General features: G+C 33.2%; 1 protein-coding gene across 40 annotated transcripts in view; it reads left to right on the top strand.

Moving 5' to 3' along the window:
• LOC106879213 (AP-1 complex subunit gamma-1) overlaps positions 1-15004 on the top strand; it is a 139068-nt gene extending 124064 nt beyond the window's left edge. For all 40 annotated transcript variants that reach the window (XM_089349057.1, XM_052966411.2, XM_052966413.2 and 37 more), the window contains 9 exons: positions 655-867; positions 2881-3011; positions 3572-3676; positions 4143-4278; positions 4847-4997; positions 5953-6033; positions 7605-7765; positions 10127-10225; positions 12648-15004. In XM_089349057.1, the coding sequence (XP_089205183.1) occupies positions 655-867; positions 2881-3011; positions 3572-3676; positions 4143-4278; positions 4847-4997; positions 5953-6033; positions 7605-7765; positions 10127-10225; positions 12648-12749 (1179 nt within the window). In that variant the 3' untranslated portion in view covers positions 12750-15004. The remainder of the gene's footprint in view (positions 1-654; positions 868-2880; positions 3012-3571; positions 3677-4142; positions 4279-4846; positions 4998-5952; positions 6034-7604; positions 7766-10126; positions 10226-12647) is intronic.
• The last annotated feature ends 9089 nt before the right edge of the window (positions 15005-24093 follow it).

Below are 24093 nucleotides of genomic sequence, written 5' to 3'. Positions count from 1 at the left end.
ACTTTGCTTTTCGTCCTTTCAGGGTCAATAAAATAAGTACCAGTTGATGTAATTGACTTACACCCTCCCCCGAAATTGCTGGCCAAAATTTAAAACCATTATTATTATTATTATTATTATTATTATTATTATTATTAAGGCAGCAACTTGGAAGGATCAATTTGCCTTTCATCCATTCCCACCCCCACACAAAATGCAGGCCTTGTGCATATAGTAAGAATAATTATTATTCTGAAGGCAGCAAGCTGGCAGAATTACTAGCATGTCAGGCAAAATGCTTAGTGGCATTTCTTCTAGCTATACTCTAAGTTCAAATTCTTCTGAGGTTGACTTTGCCTTTGAGTCCTTGTGCCTATAGTAGAAAGAATTATTAAGCTTGTCTTTTATCCTTTCAATTATTAGAACTATAACAAAGAATGCTTGACTTCTTGCCACCAATTTCACCTTTGTCAGACACTGTGTCATCTATTTATACATTGTATTTTACTATAATTTTGTGGTATGGTAATAAATTAATTGAACAGTATTTAAAATTTTTTTAATTTTTAAGGCTCTTGCAATTATTCATTTATTTGCTAATATAAAATTGAAAATTCTTATTTTTATTTGCTGAAATACTAAACCTTCATTCTTGACTGCTTCTGATTTTTCTAGGCTGGTAATTCAGTGCGTGGAGATGTAGTCTCTATTTTGATTCAGTTAATAGCTAGTACCAGCAATCTACATACATACACAGTTTATCAACTGTATAAAGCTATTGGAATGGATATCGAGCAGCAACCTTTGGTCCAAGTTGCTTCTTGGTGTATTGGTGAATATGGAGACCTTCTAGTGAATGGACATTGTGATGAAGAAGAACCATTAAATGTGAGAACATTTCTAATTACATATTTTCAAATGCCTTTTTAAGCGTAAAATACTTCTCTAAATACAATATGGAATAATTCTTTTAAAACTTTTATAGTTTTTTTTTTTTAATCTGTGTAACTTTTCTATTCAGTTTGGTCTACTTTTTTAATATACACTTATCAATCGTGTAATAAGGCCTGTGGCATAATAGATAACCTTCCTAGCTCATAATTTCTGGGAATAGGCATGGCTTTGTGATTAAAAAGCAACACTTCACTACCATATGGTTCCAGGTTTGATTGCACTGCTTGGGCAAGTGTTTACTACCAAAGCCATGCGAATGAGATTCAGTTGATAGAAAATGTATGGAAGCCCATCAAATGTATATGTATGTACACACACACACACACACACACACACACACACACACATTTAGATAGATATATGAATAGTCACAGGCATGGCTGTGCAGTTAAGAAGTTTGCTTTCCCACCCATGTAGTTTTAGAATCAGTTCCACTGTGTGGCATCTTGAGCAAATGCCTTCTATATATAGCTCTGTGCCAACCAAACCCTTATGAGTGGAATCGGTACATGGAAACTGTAAGAAAGCCTATCATATGTATTTATGTGTTTGTTTGTTTTTTGTTTTTTTTTCTGACATGCAATACATATAAACAGACATCACCATTATACAAACCAATGTCCTTCATTTCCCCATTTTTGGGGGAAGCATATTACTCAGCTTGGGTGCAAAAGCGGAAGGGCATCTAACCATTGAAAATTTGTTTCAAATTCCATCTGACCCATGCAAGCATAGAAAAGTAGTTATTAAACCTTTGATGTTCAGGCTGGCCAGATCTGGCTTCTTACACCTACTCTTCAATGTCATGCTAAAAAATAAACAATAACATGATAGAACTCTCAAAGCTATGAGATAATCCATGATTAATTCAAAACAATGTGGATAGATAAGCATTACAGTTGATTGAGTAATCTGAATGCTCAAGAATTAAACAATTTGTGTCTGTTCTGAGTTCAAATCACACCCAGGTTGACTTTGTCATTCACCCTTCTGTGATTGATGAAATAAATATTGGCATCTATATAAATCGACTGGACCATGTATTGAAGTGTTCTAGGTGGCCAATATGCCAATGACTGGGACCATGAAAACAATAAAATAATCGAACCTTAAATCAGTGATACCAAGTGCTCAATTAACTTCTTTTTTTTTTCTATTATATTTATAAACTATGTGTATTTTTCTGCATCTGTAAACATTTTCTATAGTCATTTAATTTTTGATAAAAATTAGTTTCTTTAAGTAGTCGTTTCATACTTTTTTTGGTTTAGTTAGTGTGTTTGTAAGGTAGAGCAAATAGACCTGGGAGCTAAGACATCAATTTAGGAATTATACAAACAAGGATAAAGAATATGTATACCAATAATCATTGCAAGTGAAAAGACATTCAAGCGAGATCGTTGCCAGTGCCGATGAACTGGCTCCTGTGCAGGTGGCACGTAAAATACACCATTTCGAACGTGGCTGTCGCCAGTACCGCCTGACTGGCCCTCGTGCCGGTGGCACGTAAAACACTCATTACACTCTCGGAGTGGTTGGCGTTAGGAAGGGCATCCAGCTGTAGAAACTCTGCCAAATCAGATTGGAGCCTGGTGTCGCCTCCTGGTCCACCAGTCCTCAGTCAAATCGTCCAACCCATGCTAGCATGGAAAGCGGACGTTAAACGACGATGATGAGTGCATATGTACTTAATTGTTGAATGTTCCATACAAATATTTCGTGTAATATTTCCTCTTTATATATACTCTTCACCTTCTCTATTACAATTTTTCTCCTTTTTTTCATTACAAAGAACTTTCACATTGACACAAAGTGAGTTACTTTCTCTTTGTCAAAATTAATGCTATGATTGTTTATTAATTTCACTAAATTATTATTCTTATAAATTTTCTAAATATCTATCCATAAGAAAGTAATTGTTACTTTTTACATAAATTCTAATTACAGGTAAAAGAAGATGATGTTATATCTGCTTTAGAGAAAGTCCTCTCTAACAACAATTCTTCTATTGTATCTAAAGAATATGCCATAACAGCACTACTGAAACTTAGTACCAGATTTTCAGAACTTTCTTCGAAGTGAGTAATTGCTAAATTTAATTTCTAAATATTTATTTTTTTGTTTTTTTTGTTTTAGAAATTTTGGTTTATAAATGGTCATTGGTGTAAGCATGGCTGTATCAGTAAGAAGCTTGCTTCTCAACCATGTGGTCTTGAGTTCAGTTCCACTGTACAACACCTTGAGCAAGTACCTTCTACTAAAGCTCTAGGCCAACTAAAGCCTTGTGAGTGGATTTCATAGATAGAAACTGGAAGAAAACCATTGTGTGTGTTACTTTTGTGCCCCATCACTGCTTAACAACCAGGGCTGGTTTGTTTACATCCCTGTAACTTAGTGTTTCAGCAAAAGGGATCACTAGAGTAATCACTTAAAAAGTACTGGGATCAATTTGTTCAACTAAACCCTTCAAAGCGGTACCCCAGCATCACTGCAGTCCAGTGTCTAAAACTAATAAAAGATAAAAGAAAAATATATATCTTCTTATCTATGTCTGTTCATTTATATGATTCTTAAATATTAATAGCTTTTTTAAAGTCTATGTGTTAATTTAAGTTGGCTTTTATTTTAAAATTTACAGAAAAATTAAAGATGCAATTATTAAATATAGTCGGAGTACTATAGTAGAATTACAGCAGCGATCTATAGAATATTCTTCTCTCTTCTCCAAATATGATCATATGAGGTAAGACTTGCTTCAAACTTTTATATCTCTTAATACTCATAATTTTTGATAAATTTCATGGTGAGGATATATCTGATTCTATTTGACTATTCTTTCACTTGAGAGTCCTTATACTGAACAAATTTCTATATATTTATTATTCTTTTTGAGTGTTTTTGTATATTCCAGTTATTTCCTTTTGAATTATTACCAGTGTTTTCATGTAACATCATTTAAAGTTAAATGTTTTTGTTCATAAACTTTTATATCATGTTAATTGTTAGCCTTACATTATAAAGCTTACTCTGAAGTACGATGTAGTGTTTTACAAACTCCATTTACTTGCATTTTAAAGCCATAACTCAGTGTCACTGTCATATGTGACATTTTTTTGTGTACATTCATGTTGATTTTATTCTATTTTCTCTTGTTATTATGGAATCAGCTTAGATTTCTTCATAATTTTCTCTTGAATTTATTCTTGTAGAGGTGCCCTGCTGGAACACATGCCTTTGATTGAGAGTAAACGTCAGAGTATGTACAACAATGAAAGTTTACAAGAAAATGACTTATTAAATGGAGATGTTGAAAAGACCAATGTACAGAACACTCAACACACTGAGGTATATATATATATATATAGATACATGCATATGTATATATATATATCTTTTAACATTTTAAATTACCTAATGTTTAAAGTTTGCTAGTATAATTGTAGAAAATACAATTTTTAAACATTGTGCCTAAATGTTTAACAATTAATTTGTAAATTAATCTAAGTAATGTTTCAAACAGCAGTCTTTGCTGGTAAAGAAAAATGAATTGGATTTCTCATAGTCATCTTTTGCTTACAACAAATTGTTGTTAATATTATTTTTTTGGTAATATTATTTTACCAGATTCTTGTTGTTTGAAATACATATTTACTCACAGAACTGTTAAAAGTATTTTGAAATTTACAACTACATCGTTTAAATTTTGTACCAGTCATGTATTTTGTCAGTATGTTATTATAGTTAGTAAATTGAAAGAAGAGTAGCTTTAAGCAGTTATCTTGTGACATACTTTTCAAAAATATAAATTCAACATAGCTAGTTTTATTGTAATATTGTAATTTTAAAATCTATGTTGAAATCTCCACTAACAGACCCTAATTAATTTGCTGTTTTTATATTCTATTGTTTACAGAGTCAAAATATTTTGGATCTTATTGGTGATCTTGGATCTGATCCAGTCATAAATACCAACCAAGAACCACAGAAACCGACTGCTGCCACAGATCTTCTTGATCTTCTTGATGTTGGCGTCAGCAGTACTAATTCAGACAATATAAATACAGGTTAGTTTTTTTTTTGTCTATTCCTCCACATCTTTTTTGTTACACAATTCAATTTTTACAACGGTTTGAGATAAAATGTAAGCTTATAAAACTAAATGTTATATAAACTCTATAGCTTACAGAGATCAATGATATATAAACCAGTTTGCAATATTGCTTTATCAGTGTTTGAAAATCATTTCTTTAAAAATTGTTTGCTAATTAACTATTTAGCAAAGCAGTCTTTTACCACCCTCTCTCTCTTTCAACAAAACAAAACTTGATATTCTTAGTGAATTTCAAGAAAATATGGTTACTTAAACAGATCACAGAGAAGACCAACCTATAAACAGTAAAATCATCACCTTTCCTAAATATCATCATTATTATTTAACACCTACTTTTCCATGCTTGCATGGGTTAGACAGAATTTGTTGAGATAGATTTTCTAACAGTCAAATGCCATACCTGTCACCAACCCTCACTTTGTTTCCGAGGTCATATGTCCTCTAGCCAGACACTTTTTTTTCCCCCACAAAAAGGTTGCAAATGAACAACATCGCTTGTATGATAGTGATGCTTGTTTACAACCATTGTATGATGGCAAAACAAGGGTGTGTGTGTGTGTGCACGTGCACGCGCACACACTCGCACACACACACGCACATATAATGGACTACTGTTAGTTTCTGTCTACCAAATCCATTCACAAGGCTTTAGTCATCCCAAGTCTATCGAAGAAATACACTTGTCCAAGGTGTTGTGCAGTGGAACTGAACCTAAGACCACATGGTTGAGAAGCAAGTTTTTTAACCACACAGTCTCATCCACAAATTTCTGTTTTAACACAGTATTACTACAATTCTCTCCACCACCTACAAATCATTCAAAACTGTACATTGCTTCATTACAGGCTCCAAACTACATCACGAACCACATCTTGTCTAAAATATGACAAATTCTTTTCTTTCTGTAGGTCCCCCTTCAATGAATAATTTGATAGATGGCCTTATACATTCATCTACACCTTTGAACAATCAAATTAATGGCAAATCTGGTGAGTGATTTTAAGTTTCATTTACAGTTCTCTAAATTGAGAATGAAATTTCATGAATTATATATTAAATCTAATTAAAATTTGATATTATAGGTAAAGATAATAATGCTTAAGAAAACAAACAATTAAATCTTAGTCAGTTTTTGTTAATACATATAAATCCAAAGAAACATTTGTATCTTCATTTTTATATTTATTATGAGAGAAAGGAAAAAGATAGGGAGATGATGTTCCCTGTTTCATCATCAAATAATTTAGAGAGTTTCAGAAAAAAAATAGTGAGAGTTGTGTAAATTCAATCTATATGCAAGATAATAAAGTTTAATTTGGCAAATTTACATTTTTGGTGTATTGGGTTACTAAATAATAACTCGTAAAGTTGGCTTACTAGTAAACATTTGAAATTTACTAGTCAAGGGAGAATATAGTTTTATTATTATCATTTGATGCTTGTGTTTTTTGATGCTACGTATGTTGGCACTCTGTCGCTTATGACGTCGAGGGGTCCAGTTGATCCAATCAACGGAACCGCCTGCTTGTGAAATTAACGTGCAAGTGGCTGAGCACTCCACAGACACGTGTACCCTTAACATAGTTCTCGGGGATATTCAGCGTGACACAGTGTGACAAGGCTGACCCTTTGAATTACGGGCACAACAGAAACAGGAAGTAAGAGTGAGAGGAAGTTGTGGTGAAAGAGTACAGCAGGGTTTGCCGCCATCCCCTACCGGAGCCTCGTGGAGCTTTAGGTATTTTCGCTCAATAAATACTCACAACGCCCAGTCTGGGAATCGAAACTGTGATCCTATGACCGCGAGTCCACTGCCCTAACCACTGGGCCATTGCGTCTCCATGATGCTACTTATATTGCATAGGTATCATCATCATCAGGTTAGACATGTTTCTCTGAGTGAGCATTATGTGGCTGGTCTATTGTCACTGGTTTTGATCGTTTCACTTCTCTTCTCTGAGGCCCAGCATCCTTTGGTCTCACTTTATCAATTCTTCCCAAGTGTGTATTTTGGGAAGAACAAAGAAAACCTGACTGGCTTTCTACAGATTCAATCACTTGAACTGACTATCTAATAGACATATTAAGAAACTCTGTTGCTATCTGCTAATATGATAGTCATAAACACATAAAATGCACCCAGTACGCTCTGTAAAATCATTATTATTAGGACATTCAGCTGTAGAAACCCTACCAGAAATGGAGCATATGAATGAGACAGGTATTCCAACTCATCTATCAGGTAATGACTCCAAATAAAGACGGACTTGGACAATGACAACCCATCCTACATCAGCCAACATAGAAAACGAACAAAACAATAACATTTGTGCTTGCCTAGATTAATATTTTCAAGCATTAACTAAAACGAAAAAAAAAGCAACAGTTGGTTGTTATTTTTGTTAGCAACCAGCAGTTTGATATAGATAAAAACAATCATGCAATCTTAGAAAGCATACATATACCCATGAATGTGTACATAAATGCATGCATGCATATATATTATGTATATTGATTATTCTTTGTTATTTTCTTTTTAACACTAAATTCTTTTTTGTAGGTTTAGCAACTATTGTGGCTTTCAATAAGAATGGTTTGTTAATTGAGTTTCATTGTGAAAAGGATGAGACTCAGAGTGGTGTCACAACCATCAACCTTAAGGCTACCAACACTACTCCATTGGCAATATCAGACTTTGTATTTCAGGCTGCCGTTCCAAAGGTAATTATTTCTAAGTTAGTTTTTGTTGTTTTCAGTCTCTTGGACTTTCGTGATTGATGTTTTTTTATGAACACCACAGTAATTTTAGTTTGTGTTATCATTTTAGGAGTCAAGTAGAAAATCTATAGCCAGTACAGAACATCTATAGCATGAGTTTTGGGACTTAAATTTACTAACTTCTACTCTCAGAAGTTAGAAAAATAAGCTGTCACACTCATGTTTATCATCATAATTATCATCACCACCACCATCATCATCATCTCTATCATTATTATTTCATTTAAGAAACCTTGTTTTCTTTTCCTGATTAATTTTTTAATAATTTCATTAAAGTGGGCATGTGGGCAGTGCCAAAACCTTTTCAAACCTTCCTCACCTGAAAAAAAAAATGACAAATGGATTACATCACTGTGGTTGGTATTTGAGCAAAAACACTGGACAAGTTTAGGTATGAGGAGAAAAAATTATGAAAAATGCAATGCTTAATACATAATCTAGGGACTGAAATGAAATGAAAAGAAACAGACCAGACAAGTGAATTTTGGTAGAAGGAATTTATAGTTAGCAAGTGCCATTGTTTTAGCAACAAAAAGACACAGATACTTTCTAGCAAATGGTTAATGAGTGAAGATTTATTTATTAGGCTGATTTTTTTTTTTTTTTTTTTTTGATGTAATCCATGTTGGTGTATCTAATAAGAGTACCATTCTATATGCATGAGTTGAGCAGAGTATCCACAGTAGGGTTACATTACATCTTCTATAGTGAGTAGCTCTTTCCATAAAGGCTAAAGAATATTATGGGCCTGAAAAAGAAATCCCTTTGAGGCTTTGGTTTATATTGTACATCTGAAACTGTTACACAGTTGGTGGTAAGGACTAGAATTTGTAGAGAATAAGATGGTTTTAGCTAAGTGTAATTATTAATGATGTATTTTAGCATTGTTTGAGATTCTGCTTCTATCACATTTTTAAAGTTTCTATTTATGATTGATGTGTATGTCTACCAATTCAAGAAATGTTGGGGTTCTATGTGCATGTAGTTTGAATGCAAAAAGAGAATGAAGTGTAGTGTAATGCCATCTGTACAACATTATGTGCAATTATAGGTAGCAGTAAGTAGGTAATTCATGTAAAGAAGTCAGTGGGAAAGATAATCAAAGACTTGGGGTACACTTAAGCTAATAGAATGATGAATGTTGAGAGCACTGTCAATTCTGCAATAGAGAAACTTGATATGAAGATCTTCTAATTTAGATTATTAAGGATATCTAGAACCCATATAACTAGCATTTGTATCTTGAAGGTTCAAAAGTTAGTCATGTATGGTTACAAACACCTCTTCATGAGCTACAAAAATGTGTTTCCATTGCGTTATAAAGAATGTAATTAAAGGGGAGTTTCTATAGGTAGACCATAATCACCATCAGTATTATAACTTTTCTTTCCTACTGTAGGCAGAATTGGATGCAGAGCCAATAACAGTTATTTGTTATGTATATTATACAGTCTCGTTGTTCAGGATACATCCACATGAAAAGATAATGATGTCAATTAAGCCAAAAATACATGAAAATAAAAAAATATTCTGAAGTTAATATTAAGTACTACTCACCAAAAATTTCACTAAAAAAAAATTTATTAGAAATACACTTAAATCAACTTACTGACAAACCAAACTGCAACATGTCATATATATTTCTATGACAGTCATATATTCTCTTCAAAGCATTGATTGTGAAATTAATGTATTTCATGATGAACAGAAATGTTCATTTAAGAACATTTGTCATAAATTCTATAAGAAATGCTTGATGCTGATATTGGTTTCAGAATTTATTTTTGCTAGAATCAACCAGTATGACTTTTGTATGATTTGAAGTATGTATTAAACAATAAACCTCAATTGACGTTGAATTAAAAATATATCGTCTTAGAAAGTAAATAAACATATTGACAAGTACAGCATAGCTTCATTCATCTCTATGTAAATGTTGATAAACTCTTCAATTGGTTAATTTTTCATTTAGATAGACAGTTGACTCTCTGTAACACAACACTTTTTTAAAGAGATTATGTGAAGAACCAGATTAAAAAACAAAACAACAACAAAAATTTACTAGAACACTTTTCAGAACATAATACTGAGAATTTGTGTTATAATGTAGCTGTTTACATGATCAAATAATTTTTAATTTCTAGTTTTTCATGCTGGTATATGTTGATCAATTGTTCAGCATTACTTCTCTTTTCTCTTTATTTTAGTCTTTTCTTGTGTGTGTCTGTTTTTAATGTTCTTCTCTTTTTTTCTGATAATCATTGAGACATGTTAAACACAACTTTCACTTTTTTAATTTTTCAGTCATTCCAACTGCAACTCTTGTCTCCGTCAGGAAATGCCATTCCAGCCCAAAACAAGGGAGCTGTCAGTCAAATAATCAAAGTGAATAATCCCCAGAAGGTATGTCTGTGTGTGTGTGGATGTGTGTATAAGCACAGCTTGCTACAAATAATGTGTGCTATGTTTTTTGTGTGTGTGTGTGTGTGTATATATATATATATATATATATATATAGGCACAGTTATAGTTGTGTGGTTATGAAGCTTGCTTCACAACCACATAGTTTCAGGTCCCATTGTGTGGCACCATGGGCAACTGTCTTCTAATATAGCCACGGGACAACCAATGCTTTCTGAGTGAATTTGGTTGACAGAAACTGCAGAAGAGTGTGTCTGTCTGTCTGTCTGTCTGTCTTTGTGCTTATGTTTATCCCTATCACCACCACTTGATCACTGGTGTTGATTTGTTTACATCCCTGTAACTTAGAGGTTCAGCAAAAGACACCAATAAGATAAGTAGCTGACCTTAAAATAAAAAAATTAAGCTCTAGGGTTGATTTGTTTGACTAAACGCTTCAAAGTGGTGCCCCAGCATGGCTGCAGCCCAGTGAATGGAACAAATAAAAGATAGAAGATAACCATATAAAAATATACTTATTTAATAGAAAAACAAAAATCCTTTAACTAATATATATAAAATGTTTTAAGAGCTGGCTTTTATAATAAATTCATCAGAAATATAAAACTCTCATCATGAAAATTCTTTCTTTCTTTCTTTTTTTTTTTTTTTCTATTTCACCTTATCTTTTAATTTTTAAAGAATAGCAATATAACTTCAATCTAATCCTGTTTTGATTATTTTATAATTTGCTTTTCTCTAAATCCCTTTTTGTTGATCGTCCAGTTTGAAAAACTATAATTGTTTCAGTAATATTTTTTTATGTCTACCCTTGCTTGTAGGGATTTGATGACACTTAAAAATTACATTAACGTATTTAGGCAGGCATTTTACAACTGGATCCTGGTCCTGAACATTAATTGACCTATTCACAATGTGGAATTGATAAATTATTTTCAGGCAGGTTAACTGAAGTGTATAGTATAATGATTGATGTCAGCAGGATGGAAAATAGAGTTACCTGAGGGAAATTTTAACCCTTTTGTTACTATATTTCTGTTGAAATTCACTACCTTTGTTTCACTTGATTGTGATAATAATGAAGAATTTAGTATAATAAGTTTGTCATTATTATTCTGGTGTTTGAAACATAAATTGACATGAAAATTTGGTTGACCATTTTAATTTAGATCATCTTTATCATAGAACTAAGGGCAGTCTCAGGCAAGTTGATACTGAAAGAGTTAATTCAGAACAATGGGCTATGAATAAACATTAAAAAAATCATATATTTAGCAAAAATGAAAATGAGTTTGTATTAATCATGTCTTTCTCTTGAGTAACATAAACAGTTAGCTTATTTCAATGCATTGACCATCTTCCAGACAATAGGAAGTTATTGAAAGAGCTTTGTCTCTAAGATATATCAAAATAAAAAGGGATTGATAATCCTGATAACATACTTCATAAGTACTCTGTAAATGAAGATATACCAGGCTAACAAATATGACCTGTGATAGATGTAGGAATCCAGATAATCCAAACTCAACAACTGCAAATCTGGTACAGTTACCAAGAGAAACTGATACATTGCTGCAGATACACACGTATAATGGATTTTATACATTTATTAAAGGCTCACACATGTTTCTGGTAAATGTTGAAGGGAACTAGTGACATAGTTTAATCGTATTAATCAATCCATAGTCAATCGATTGAAACAAAACAAAAAAATAGAATACACTTCCTCAGACCCACAAATAGACTGACTGCCAAAAAAAAGGAATTTGGCCAAAATTGTCAGTCTTTTGCCAATCACTTTGTGGCTCTGAGGAAGATAAAGGTGTGAGACTGTACTCTTTTCTCCCTCCCAATCAATTAACTATAGATTGATTGATTAATACGATGGAACTAGTCCCCTCTAACATTTATCAGAAACATGTGTAAGCCTTTAATAAATATATAAAATCCATTATCTGTTTGTGTGTGTATGTGTATATATATATATATATATATATATATATATATAATGTGCACACACATATATATATATATATATGTACATATATCTACACACATACTCGTACATATGAGTATATGTGTAGATAAATGTACATATTGTATATATATGTATGTATGCACATATATATGTGTATGTATATTTATATAGTAATGTGATTAAAACAGACAGGATATGTATGAAGGTGTGTGAGTGTACATGCACATATACATGTTCATTAGATGCTGAATAGTAATGGAGTGAAACATCAGCTTCAAAAAAAATAAATATATTCTACTACATGTATTGACTATTCTATTTTCTGCTTGTATATGCAAACATATTCTACAGCTTGAAAGAACGAGGCAAACTATGACATTTTCCCCACCTCTAATAACCACTTATTTATCTTTCAACTAATTTCAGCAACCTCTTCGTATGCGTATCAAGCTTTCATATTCCCAGAATGGCAACACAGTTACTGAGATGAGTGAAGTGAGCAACTTTCCGGAAAATCTGTGGCAATGATACAATAATCCCAAAGATATACCTGGCAGTTCCAGCAGGTTACAGATCTCTGTCTGTCTGTCTTTCTCCTCCTCTCTCCTCTCTTTCTCCCTCACCTCATTCTGCCTCATGAAAATACAGGCTTTTGCTTTCTGTCTTACCTTGTCTTTTTTTTTTTTTTTTTTTTAAACAATTATAGACAGGGAAGAAACTGCACTCCATTAATTTCAGTGACTGGATTTTAAACAGCTTGAATCTTACTTTGACTTCTACTTTTTTTTTATGTCTGTTCAATACCATCTCCTTTGCTGATGTCAATAACCATCTAATACATAGCAACAATGTTGTAAAAAGAAATATCAACTACCAAATCCTTTACAGATTTCCTGGAAGAAAAATTATATAAAATATATTGAGTAACCATTATATGAGTTTATTGATCAAATAAAGGCACGGTGTTGATTAAACCTAACCCAGACATCCCTCCCTATTCTCCACTTTTACTCAATTTTCTAAAGGGTATATATATATAATTAGCATACCCTTCCAACATATCTTTTTACAAAAATCACATACACAGAGGCATATGCTTATGTACACATATACATACTTATATGTATACACACACACATACATAAACACACATACATAAACATTATATATATATATGTACACAGATGTTCACAGATGCGTTATATGTATATACACATATATATATATAATGACAATTATGAAGAAATATTTGTAGGTATGTAAATGAAAGAAAATATATTTGGGGTTGTAAAAAAAATTATAATAATTAATAAAAACCACATACTTTATCTAAAATGAAATCATCTAACATCAGGATTTCACTGTAAATAAAAAAATATATGCCTCTCTGGCTGCTAAAGTGCTTGTATTATCAAATTGTCTTTTGCTGGGCAAATAAGAACTATTTCAATAGTTTCTTTCTCAATTTGATTAGGAACTTGTACCTTGTATTCTCTATTTGCAAAACAGTATCTTCAAATTCAGTTCTTATAGTTTTATTATTCAGGTTATTTTCTTTCTAGAAATAATATTTAGTTTTGCTTTATCTTTTATTAGTCATTAAATTCCCACTTTTTTCCTTTCCTCCTTGGTCAGTAGTAATTTCCTTTTTTACACTCTATTTCATTTGAACTGTTTATGCTTTTTTTTAAATTTAAAACTTGTCTAGTTAAAATTGTCATTGTATTAATTCATAAACTTAGTCAATAAATACAATGAGATTTTTTTCTTTATTTTTTAATCATTTTTAATTTAATTTTCTACTAGGTAAAATTAAGCGAAACAATCTCCAATTCAAGCTCGAGTTATTGACATACTTGTCATATCTGTAACATCTTTTTGTAAATTAATACTCTCCTATATGCTTGCTTGGAGAAATAATGTAAAATTATATTGACAGTGATTACATGAAAATTTGATTTTAAAAAAAATGAGATTCATTTAATGGGAATTGGTGATTCAGATTGAGATATTAACTTTTCTATTGGAATTTTTTTCATTCTACACAATTTTACAACATCCAGAATTCACAGATAAACAAAAAGGGGAAGGCAAATTAATTTTAAAAAAAGTTTAAAAGAAAGAAAATTACCATTAGCCCACAGGATGAAGTTTGTATAGATTATCAGTTGGATAATGAATTTGCAGTTATTACTGCCACTTCCCTTCATCAATGGTTTGGTATTTGATGTAGAGCTCAACTCTGTATTTGTTATTCAACATCTGTTCCTTCTACCATTTCCTCGTGTTGTCTACCATTACATTAAATAAAACCTTGAAAGGTTTTTTTAAATAATAATAATAATAATAATAATACAGAAATTTTAAAGAAAATGCATAAAATTAAAGATAAAGACATAAAATATATTGTAAAATTTCTATTGCAAGAATGGAAACCAATCAGATATCATATTTGTATATGAAAGGAATTATCCCAACTATGTTTATCACTTATTTTATCTCCCCCTTCTCCTCCCACAACCTGTTAGGTATGCAACAATGTTTAAACTGATTGTCAAATCTTCATATTGAAAAAAATCAAACCAAAAGGACATTAAAAATAATTAAAAAAAAAAAATTAAAATGGGATCCTGTAGTTATTTGTTTCAAATTTTGGAAAAGGGAAACATACCTTTTAGAAGAAAGGGAAAGCATGAAGAATTGGAATTTTCATTACCAAGTATCATTCCAAGCCAAAATGTGTTCTCACAACTAAAATGTGTAATAAAGGTTTTAAAGTTGAATTTGCGTTTGTTATATTTCCAGTTGATGATTTTAGTATAACATAACATGTCATGTTCTTACTTGTGAAACTGAAGTTCTCAGCAGCAGAATAAAACTATTGCCTAGCTCAGGGTTGTTAGATCAAGTTACACATATACTTAGGAATATGCAAGAGAGGCTGGAGGTATGTGAAGTTTGTGGGAACACTGGAACTTTAAAGTGAATTACAACTAGTGTGTCTAGAAATTGTGTGGAGAGACTTTTGCTGTTCCCATTCACTTGCTTTTGTGAACAAAGTGTTCAGCTACGTGACCAAACAAATTTTGTGCAAAACTGTTGAGAAAGTTATGCATCTGTGCCTCACTGAAACTGTTCCCAGAAATACTTGTAAGAGCCGAACTCATCCATCTCATTAAGAATATAACATTTACCCTTTAGCATTGAAACCAGCAATACTTGACTAAAATATTCTACAATTTTATGATCAAATTGGTCAGGTCTGGCTTCTTATACCTACCCTACAATATCTTTCTAAAAAATAAACAATCACATCGTTGAAATCTTGGAGCTATGAAATAATGTGAATAAATAAGCATTATATTTAACAGATTAATCTGAATGCTAAAGGGTTAAATTAAAACAAAATTGATTTCTAACAAAGGTATAAGGCTAAAAATGTGGGGAGAGGGAACAATCAATATTACTCAGTAGTTTATTGTTACTTTCATTTATTGATTCTGGAAGCATAAAAAGCAAACTTGACCACCATGGGATTTGAACTCTTTAAATTAAGTAACAAATAATACATGCCTATTGCCTGTTCTACTGTATCCAAAGATTTTACAATATATTCTTCACACACATACCAACACTAGTAGACATGAAAGGGTATACTGAAAAAGTTGGTACCCTCTATCCTATAAAGACAAATATTGGTGATATGGGGAAAGTGTTGGATTTTCAATTCATAGACATTAAAATCATAAGCCACTGAAGGTATTTTGTTCTCCAGTTTGTCAGTTTGACCTATCTCGATCCTTCAGGTACAAGGTAGCTAGAAGATTATTGAACCATTTCTTTCTCTCTCGTGTGTGTAGAAGAATGAATTGTTAATCTTTCCAATCCAACCGAAAACATGATGTATCTGCATATTCCACTTGTAGTGGATAACTTGGCGACTGAAGAGCATTAGCAAGTTGATATGATTTTGATACACTACTGATATTACCTTTAAGATGAATCCTTAGATAACTATTCACATACATTATCAATATCATGTGTTTTCAAATACATACATAAATGCAGGTATGGCTATGTGGTAAGAAGCTTGCTTCCCAACTATATGGTTCCAGGTTCAGCCCCACTGCATGGCACCTTGGGTAAGTGTCTTCTACTATAGTCTCAGGACAAACAAAGCCTTGCAAGTGGATTTGGTAGACAGAAACTGATCATATATGAGGTCTGATCAACATGTATCTGGACTGTTGCCATACTAACGAAGCTAAAGCACGCAGAGTGAAGCCACTTGGCACAGATTGACCTTGACTTCTGCTGTGCATGCACACTAAGTTGTAACGTTCTAGCTTTCTTTTCCTGTTTACAGCAGCACTTGGAAGTAACGTGATCATCGTCTTGACCATGACAGAAAAAGTTGTCATGGCAATACCTGCTCAGAGGCCTATACAAAGTTTCAGAAAGTGTATTAGTCACAGGTGTACGAGTGGTTCAAACGTTTCCAAGATGGCCAAAAAAATGTCGATAGTGATGAATGTTCTGGGAGACCTGCAACCAGCAGAACTGAGAAAAACTTCACAGATGTGCATGCAGCTATGAAGGGAAATCGTCAAATCACTATCTGTGAGTTATCAGAGGATGTGCAGATTAGTTATGATTCAGTTCAGTCCACTGAACTGAAGATTTGGGTATAAGATGCATGTCTGCTGAGTTTGTGCCCAAACTGCTTTCAGCTGGCCAAAAAGACGCTCAGATTTCAATTGCACAAGATCTCCTTGGTTGTGTCAAGAATGATTAAAACTTTGCATAGGCCTCGGAGCAGGTATTGCCAAGTTTTTGGCAAAATTTGATGCAGACTCTCTGCTCAACTTTCTCTGTCATGGTCAATGCAACAATCACACATTACTTCCAAGCACTACTGTCAACAGCGGAAGTGAGCTAGTATGTTAAAACTTAGTGCACATGCACAGCAGAGTTTAAAGTCAATCTGTGCCAAGTGGCTTCACTCTGGATGCTTTAACTTCATTACTATGGCAAGAGTCCGGATACTTATTGATTAGACCACATATGTGTATATGTCTTTGTATCTGTGTTTGTCACCCACCATGCTTGACAACCAGTGTTGGTCTGTTTACATCCCCTTAACTTAGTGGTTCGGCAAAAAAAATTGATACGATAAGTTCCAGGCTTAAAAAAAACATTGAAGTGGATTCATTCAACTAAAAATTCAAGCCTGTGCCCCAGCATGGCCACAGTCTAATGACTGAAATAAGTAAAAGATAGATACATATATGTTTTGATATACATACATAACTGTTGATACCATCTAACACATTTTGTTGAAAAGTGGTTTTTCTACACAGACACAGTCATATCAAATAGTTAAAATATTTATTTATAGACAATTGTAGTGAACCGTCAGCCTCTAACCATAACTGAACATTTGTATTGCATTCATATTAACTTTTCTATATTCTGGAAATTAATTTTAACTGCACAGATACAGTTCATAACTTTGTGTTGCCTATCTGTTATTTATGGGGATTGGCATCTACATCAGAATCTTTGTGTCTGTCTTCTCATTCATTATGACCAGATTTATCACTGGCGATCTGTTTCTTTCACTGTTTTTTCAAGAGTTGGTATGAAAGGCACCACCAAATTTATGTATGCAAGACAATTGTCATATGTAATATTAATAGATGAGAAAGTACTGTGAATGGAATAGAAAATACATACAATAGATATAAAATAGAGTAATTCCATTATGTTCTCAGTTAAATTTCATAATTAAGATGACATTGCAGTGAGAATCATTGGAAAATGCTACTAAAAATTTTATTGTAGCATAACTGAATGAAGTTAATATGATCAATGTTTGATAAGAATTATTAAAAGTTAAATGACTGGAGAAGAAATATGAGCATTAAAGGAGTTCTGGAAAGAAAGATTGAATATAACGTTTTACATGGATTCTCTGGTTGAGATCAGATAATGAAAGGATAAGTGACAGGTACTTTAAGTAAGGCTTAAGTAGAAATGATATGCAAAGAGTACTTTCAGAAATGAAGAAATTGTTGTATTTTGTAAGAGACAGAGAAAAATAGCATGCAATAATGAACCAGAATTAGCAAAGTGTAGAAGATTAAAGGCTTCTTTATCAGTGATAATTTGCCATTGCTTGCTCGTTCTGCTTGAGCCAGAGTATACATATTCATTTGTTTATTGCCAACAAAGAGCTAAACATAGAGGGGACAAACAAGGACAGAGAAAGGGATTAAGTCAATCACATCGACCCCAGTATGTAACTGATACTTATTTAAATGACCCTGAAAGGATGAAAGACAGAGTTGACTTCAGCGGAATTTGAACTCAGAACATAACAGCAGATGAAATACCATGAAGCATTTCGCTTGGCATGCTAATGATTCTGCCAGCTCGCCACTTTTTGTTTACATGCAAGTATCATATATTTAAAACAAACATTGATTTACATAGCTATGGGACAGGCATTGCCAGGGTATACATATTGACTAACTCAAGGATTGAAATCACACTCACTAGCTAAGCTATTGACCAACACTTATGTTCACTATCTCATTGTCCCATAGGACAATTAGGTAATGGCAGTTAGGTTTAAATCTAACTTTTTTTTTAAATGAATGTGAGTTTAATATTCTTTCTTAATGAAAGGCTTTTCCATGATATTCATTTCTATACTAGGCTTACTTAGAAATTTTAAGAATATTTTGCATTGCAACCACAAAGTTTTGAATTCAGTTCCACCTTGGATAATGCTTTCTACTATAACCTTAGATTTGACCAATTTTTTGTGAGTGAATTTGATTAATGGAAACTGTGTGGAGGCGCATTGTGTGTGTGTGTGTGCATGTGTGTGTATAGTGAGACAGAGAGAGAGAGTATACGAGGAGTTTTCATCAACTGACATTATGAAGGGGTATCCTAAAGTAACCAGAAACGTTCTGTGGGACAAGCCTGTTCTGGTTCAGGCTTCTACTGCAATCCCCACCAATCAGTCTGCCAACTGGCTGAAGTAGTACTGTCATGTGGTGTGTCTTTGTTTTGCAGTGCCTCTCCCCCTGTTCATCGATTTTTGCAATGGCTAAAACAAAGGAACAATGTGCTTCCATGAAATTCTGTTTTCTGTTGGGAAAAACAATGGCTGAAACAGTTCTCATGCTTCAAACAGCTTACAAGGACACTGTCACGAGTAAAACACAAGTTTACAAGTGGTTTTCAGACTTTATGAATAGTCACTTGTTGCCTGAAAACCAACCTTGTTTAGGGCAACTGTCAACCTCCTGAACAAATGAAAACATCACAAAAATTCATGAGCTGGTCCTGGAGGACTGTCACTGAACAATTGATGAACTTGTTGATATGACTGGTGTGTCCTGGAGTTCCCCACCAATGAATTTTGAGTGAGAAATTGCAAATGAAAAGAGTTGCAGCAAAATTTGTGCCTCACTTGATCATGGAAGATCAAAAACAGTCATGACTGAATGTGTATCATGAACTGAAAGAACAGCTGGAAGTTGATCCAAACTGTTTTTCAAAGGTCATCACTGTTGACAAAAGCTGGTACTATGGTTACCATCCAGAAACAAAGCAGTAATCAAGTCAATGAAAGCATTCAATGTCATCATGCCTTCCAAAAAGTGTGTCAAGTGAAGTCCGATGTCAAGACGATGCTGATTGGTTTCATTGATGTGAAAGGAATTGTTCACACAGTATTTGTTCCTCCTGGTCAAACTATTAGCCAGACATTTTACTTGGCAGTTCTGAAGCATTTGTGGTACACAACTAGACAAAAACGCCCTGACCAGTGGCAAAGTGGAGATTGGTGGGTTCATCACGGCAATGCACCTTTGCACACTACCTTGAGTGTAAGACAGTTTTTCACCAAACATGGCATGAACCCCTTTACCTGGTCTCCCTATTCACCTGATCTTGTTCCCTGCGACTACTTTTTTTTTATTATCCCAAATGAAAAAAGTTCTTAAAGGAAAACATTTTGCAGATGTGGAAGACATGAAGAAAAAACAATGGAGGTATTAAAAGGCATCACTTTTCAAGAGTTCTAGGACTGCTTCAAACTGGAAAATGCATTGTTTCAAATGGAGAATACTTTGAAGGCGATAAAAGTGTAAACATGTAAAGCTAAGTGAATAAAATAATGTTTCAAAATTCTGGTTCCTTTTGGGTACCCCTCATATGTAATAGGTATGTACTATTCCTTGCCATGGATTATCATCAAACATTCTCATTGGAAACTGTTAATGGACCTTATCTATAACTTTATCATTTTTTAAATCATGGAATTGTGTAACACATATCCTTTTCACTTTGATCCTTCCTTCATTTTGACAAACTGGAAAGTACTAACACCCTCAATTGGAGATATTTCTTCATTTTTCATATTTTTCTGACTTCTCCCCCTCTGGTGACAGAACACCTAGCTTATGGAATCCATACTCAATATCATGAGCCACATGCTTGGCTATTCTAGAAACAGCTGTAAGAGACTCTATATTCTCTTAAGTTAAATGTTTTTAAGAGATGCCAAATATTTTGCTTTTTGATTTTTTATTTTAATCTCTCTCTCACTCTCTGTCTGTATATCTATATATATATGTGTGTGTGTGTATATATATTTATATATATATATATATATATATATATATATATATATATATCTTCCCTCGTGGAGGTGGACATAATTCCCTTTTAATAATTATGAGATATCCTCTAGAGTTAGAGATAATTTTAATAAATCAAAAATTTTTGGTTACTGATATGTGTGTGTGTGTGTGTGTGTTAGTGTTTGTTCCCCACTATTGCTTGACAACTGGTGTTGATTTGTTTACCTCCTTGTAACTTAGCAGTTCAGCACAAGTGGCTGATAAAATAAGTTTCTTAGCAAAAAAAAAAAAAGTACTGGGACTGATTTGTTTGACTAAACCCTTCAAGGCAGTGCTCCAGCATGACCACCGTTCAATGACTGAAAAATGAAAAAGATAAAAGAGGATACTCTGACCAGAGGATACATTCACTGAAATATTTTGATTATGGCAAGCAAGATGAGAAAACTAATTTGAATATATCAAAATATAGTAATGTTAATTCCTTACTTCAGAAATTCAAACAAAATTTACCAAATATAATAATTATAAACTACTGTTGCACAAGAGCTAAAAAATCTACAGGTACTTAGGAAATCAATTTTCTCAAATGCCTCAGAGGCTCTTTAGAGGTAGTGGATAATTTCTGCTACCTAGGAGACCTAATTAGTGGTGGGAGAGGATGCACAGAAAGTGTAATTGGTGGGAGAGGATGCACAGAAAGTGTAATTGCTAGAATAAGAATAGGATGAAAAAAATTCAAAGAGCTTTTACCTTTGTTAGCAACCAAAGATCTCTCACTCTGAGTGAAAAGAAAATTGTATGATACATATATATGAACAGCTATGTAAGTCGATCATATCAACCCCAGTGCTCAACTGGTATTTAGCATAACCTAATTTTGTTACAAAGAATATAAATACACAACCATATATCAGTTCACCTCTTTGCTAACTCAGCACCTACTAAGAGCACACATCTATCTTCCTTCTGTTTGATAGCAATGGAGAAGCAACACCTTTATGCAAGGGACAAAACAACCATTACTGTTTCTATCTACCTTGTCTCTCTCTAGTAGTCTCACAGATGACATACACAATGGTCTATAGAACTAGAGACAATTTGTCTACTGCAGTAACACACAATTTGTGTAGACACAACAACTTGATGAAGTTGTATTTTCTATATTGTAACAACTAACATAATAATCAGATAAATAAATGGCCATCTTAGTAAGCAATTAATATTGTTCCTATTCAATCATTAAAACAATGCATCAGTACACATTGATTTTTATACTTGGTGAACTTCTCACTGAAGAACTACATGCCTTCTCTACTAAATGCTGCTAAAATTGGTTCCTATATATGGTCATTACATGTAATTCTTAGCACATCATTTAAAAATTTTAGACATACTTCAAGGGAGTTTTTATCAGTTAATTGCACGAATAAGCTCACTTGACTGAAGTTTTTCACCTCACTATTCTATACAACCCCAAATGCATTGCTATATATATATATATATATATATTGTCAGTAAATCCTAAATCCAAAAAAGAAGTACACCCTAAGTTATAAAGCAGTAGAGTATATAGATAAAGATTTGGCCGGTTTATGGGGTTACCCTGGGTTTCACATCCATAAAGCTCTTAGCTTTACAGCGTTTCTTCAGACTTTAAACCCATTGGCTTATGGCTAGAGAGACCATGGGCAAATGGGTTTAGGGTCTTAAGAAATGCTGTAAAGCTAAGCGCTTAATGGATGTGAAACCCAGGGTAACCCCGTAAACTGGTCATATCTATCTTTATCTCTCTCTCTCTCTCTATGTATATATATATATATATATACTCTCTTTTACTCTTTTACATGTTTCAGTCATTTGACTGCAGCCATGCTGGAGCATCGCCTTTAGTCGAATCAAATCGACCCCAGGTCTTATTGTTTGTAAGCCTAGTACTTATTCTATCAGTCTCTTTTTGCCGAACCGCTAAGTTACGGGGACATAAACACACCAGCATCGGTTGTCAAGCGATGGTGGGGGGATAAACACAGACACACAAACATATATACGACGGGCTTCTTTCAGTTTCCGTCTACCAAATCCACTCACAAGGCTTTGGTCGGCCCGAGGCTATAGTAGAAGACACTTGCCCAACGTGCCACGCAGTGGGACTGAACCCGGAACCATGTGGTTGGTAAGCAAGCTACTTACCACACAGTGGTTTAAGAGCAATAGGTAGTGGATATATGATGTAAGCACAAAAGAGTTTAAAAAAGTTCCACTTGACATTAGTATTGGTAGTGTATGGCAGAGACAATTGTGTTGCTTCAAATATTTAATGAACATATATAAGTTACTTATTCATATACTGGTACATATAAGTAGGATACTGATATATATAAAGATGTCCTGAAGTAATTGTTGATATTGATACATATAAACATGCCCAGAAGTAATTGTTGTTTGTAACCAAGGAAGAGATACATAGAGAAAGCATAAATAAGAACTGATAAATGGTAGATATCTGGGTAAGTAGGAGACAGAAAATAAATAACAGCTTAAGGTAGATAAAAGAAAAACCTATGAGGTGAACTTTTATGGACTCTATCAACAAGTAAAAAGGGATATGAAATTCATAGTTGGATTACTTTTGTGTAAGAATTACATTTTCTCATTCCTATAGAGCAAAATGAAAATGACCTGTTTCAACTACTGTTATATTTTGGTGGCTTATCTGTTCGTCATCTGTTGCTGGTTGACTTCTTGGAAATAAGACCAAATGAAGTACAACTTGAACCACAAGTCCACTACTAGACAAAGTATGTGGTTCTGTGAATCCATGCAACACAGAAAAATGTTATCCATGGAGTATAACATTTTTTCATCAAAATACAAACAACTTTAAAACGTCCGTTTATTAAGTTAAATTTACACGTAAAGAGTGTAAGCTTTATTAAATGTAGCTTCACTGTGATTTGAAATGAGTGAAGAAAAAGGAATGCCTCTCGGAATATACTAGAAACTTTATAACAGATTAAATTCATTAAACACCTATTTGTAAATAATACCAAATTATATATATATACACACACACATATATACTTAAGATTATTTGACGATTGTCAGAATGTTCCGTTAGTTTTCCCACTAATCATTCTGATTATTTCCCTTAGGAAAAAAAAACAGAAGAAAAAGAAACAGTAGAAATAAAAAAAGAAAACCATTTTGCA

Source organism: Octopus bimaculoides, chromosome 3 (genome assembly GCF_046866305.1).
Source record: "Octopus bimaculoides isolate indiv1 chromosome 3, ASM4686630v1, whole genome shotgun sequence".
Classification (NCBI taxonomy): Eukaryota; Metazoa; Mollusca; class Cephalopoda; order Octopoda; family Octopodidae; genus Octopus; species Octopus bimaculoides.
Note: the sequence above shows the minus strand (reverse complement) of the source record. Positions and strands in the feature narration are given on the sequence as shown.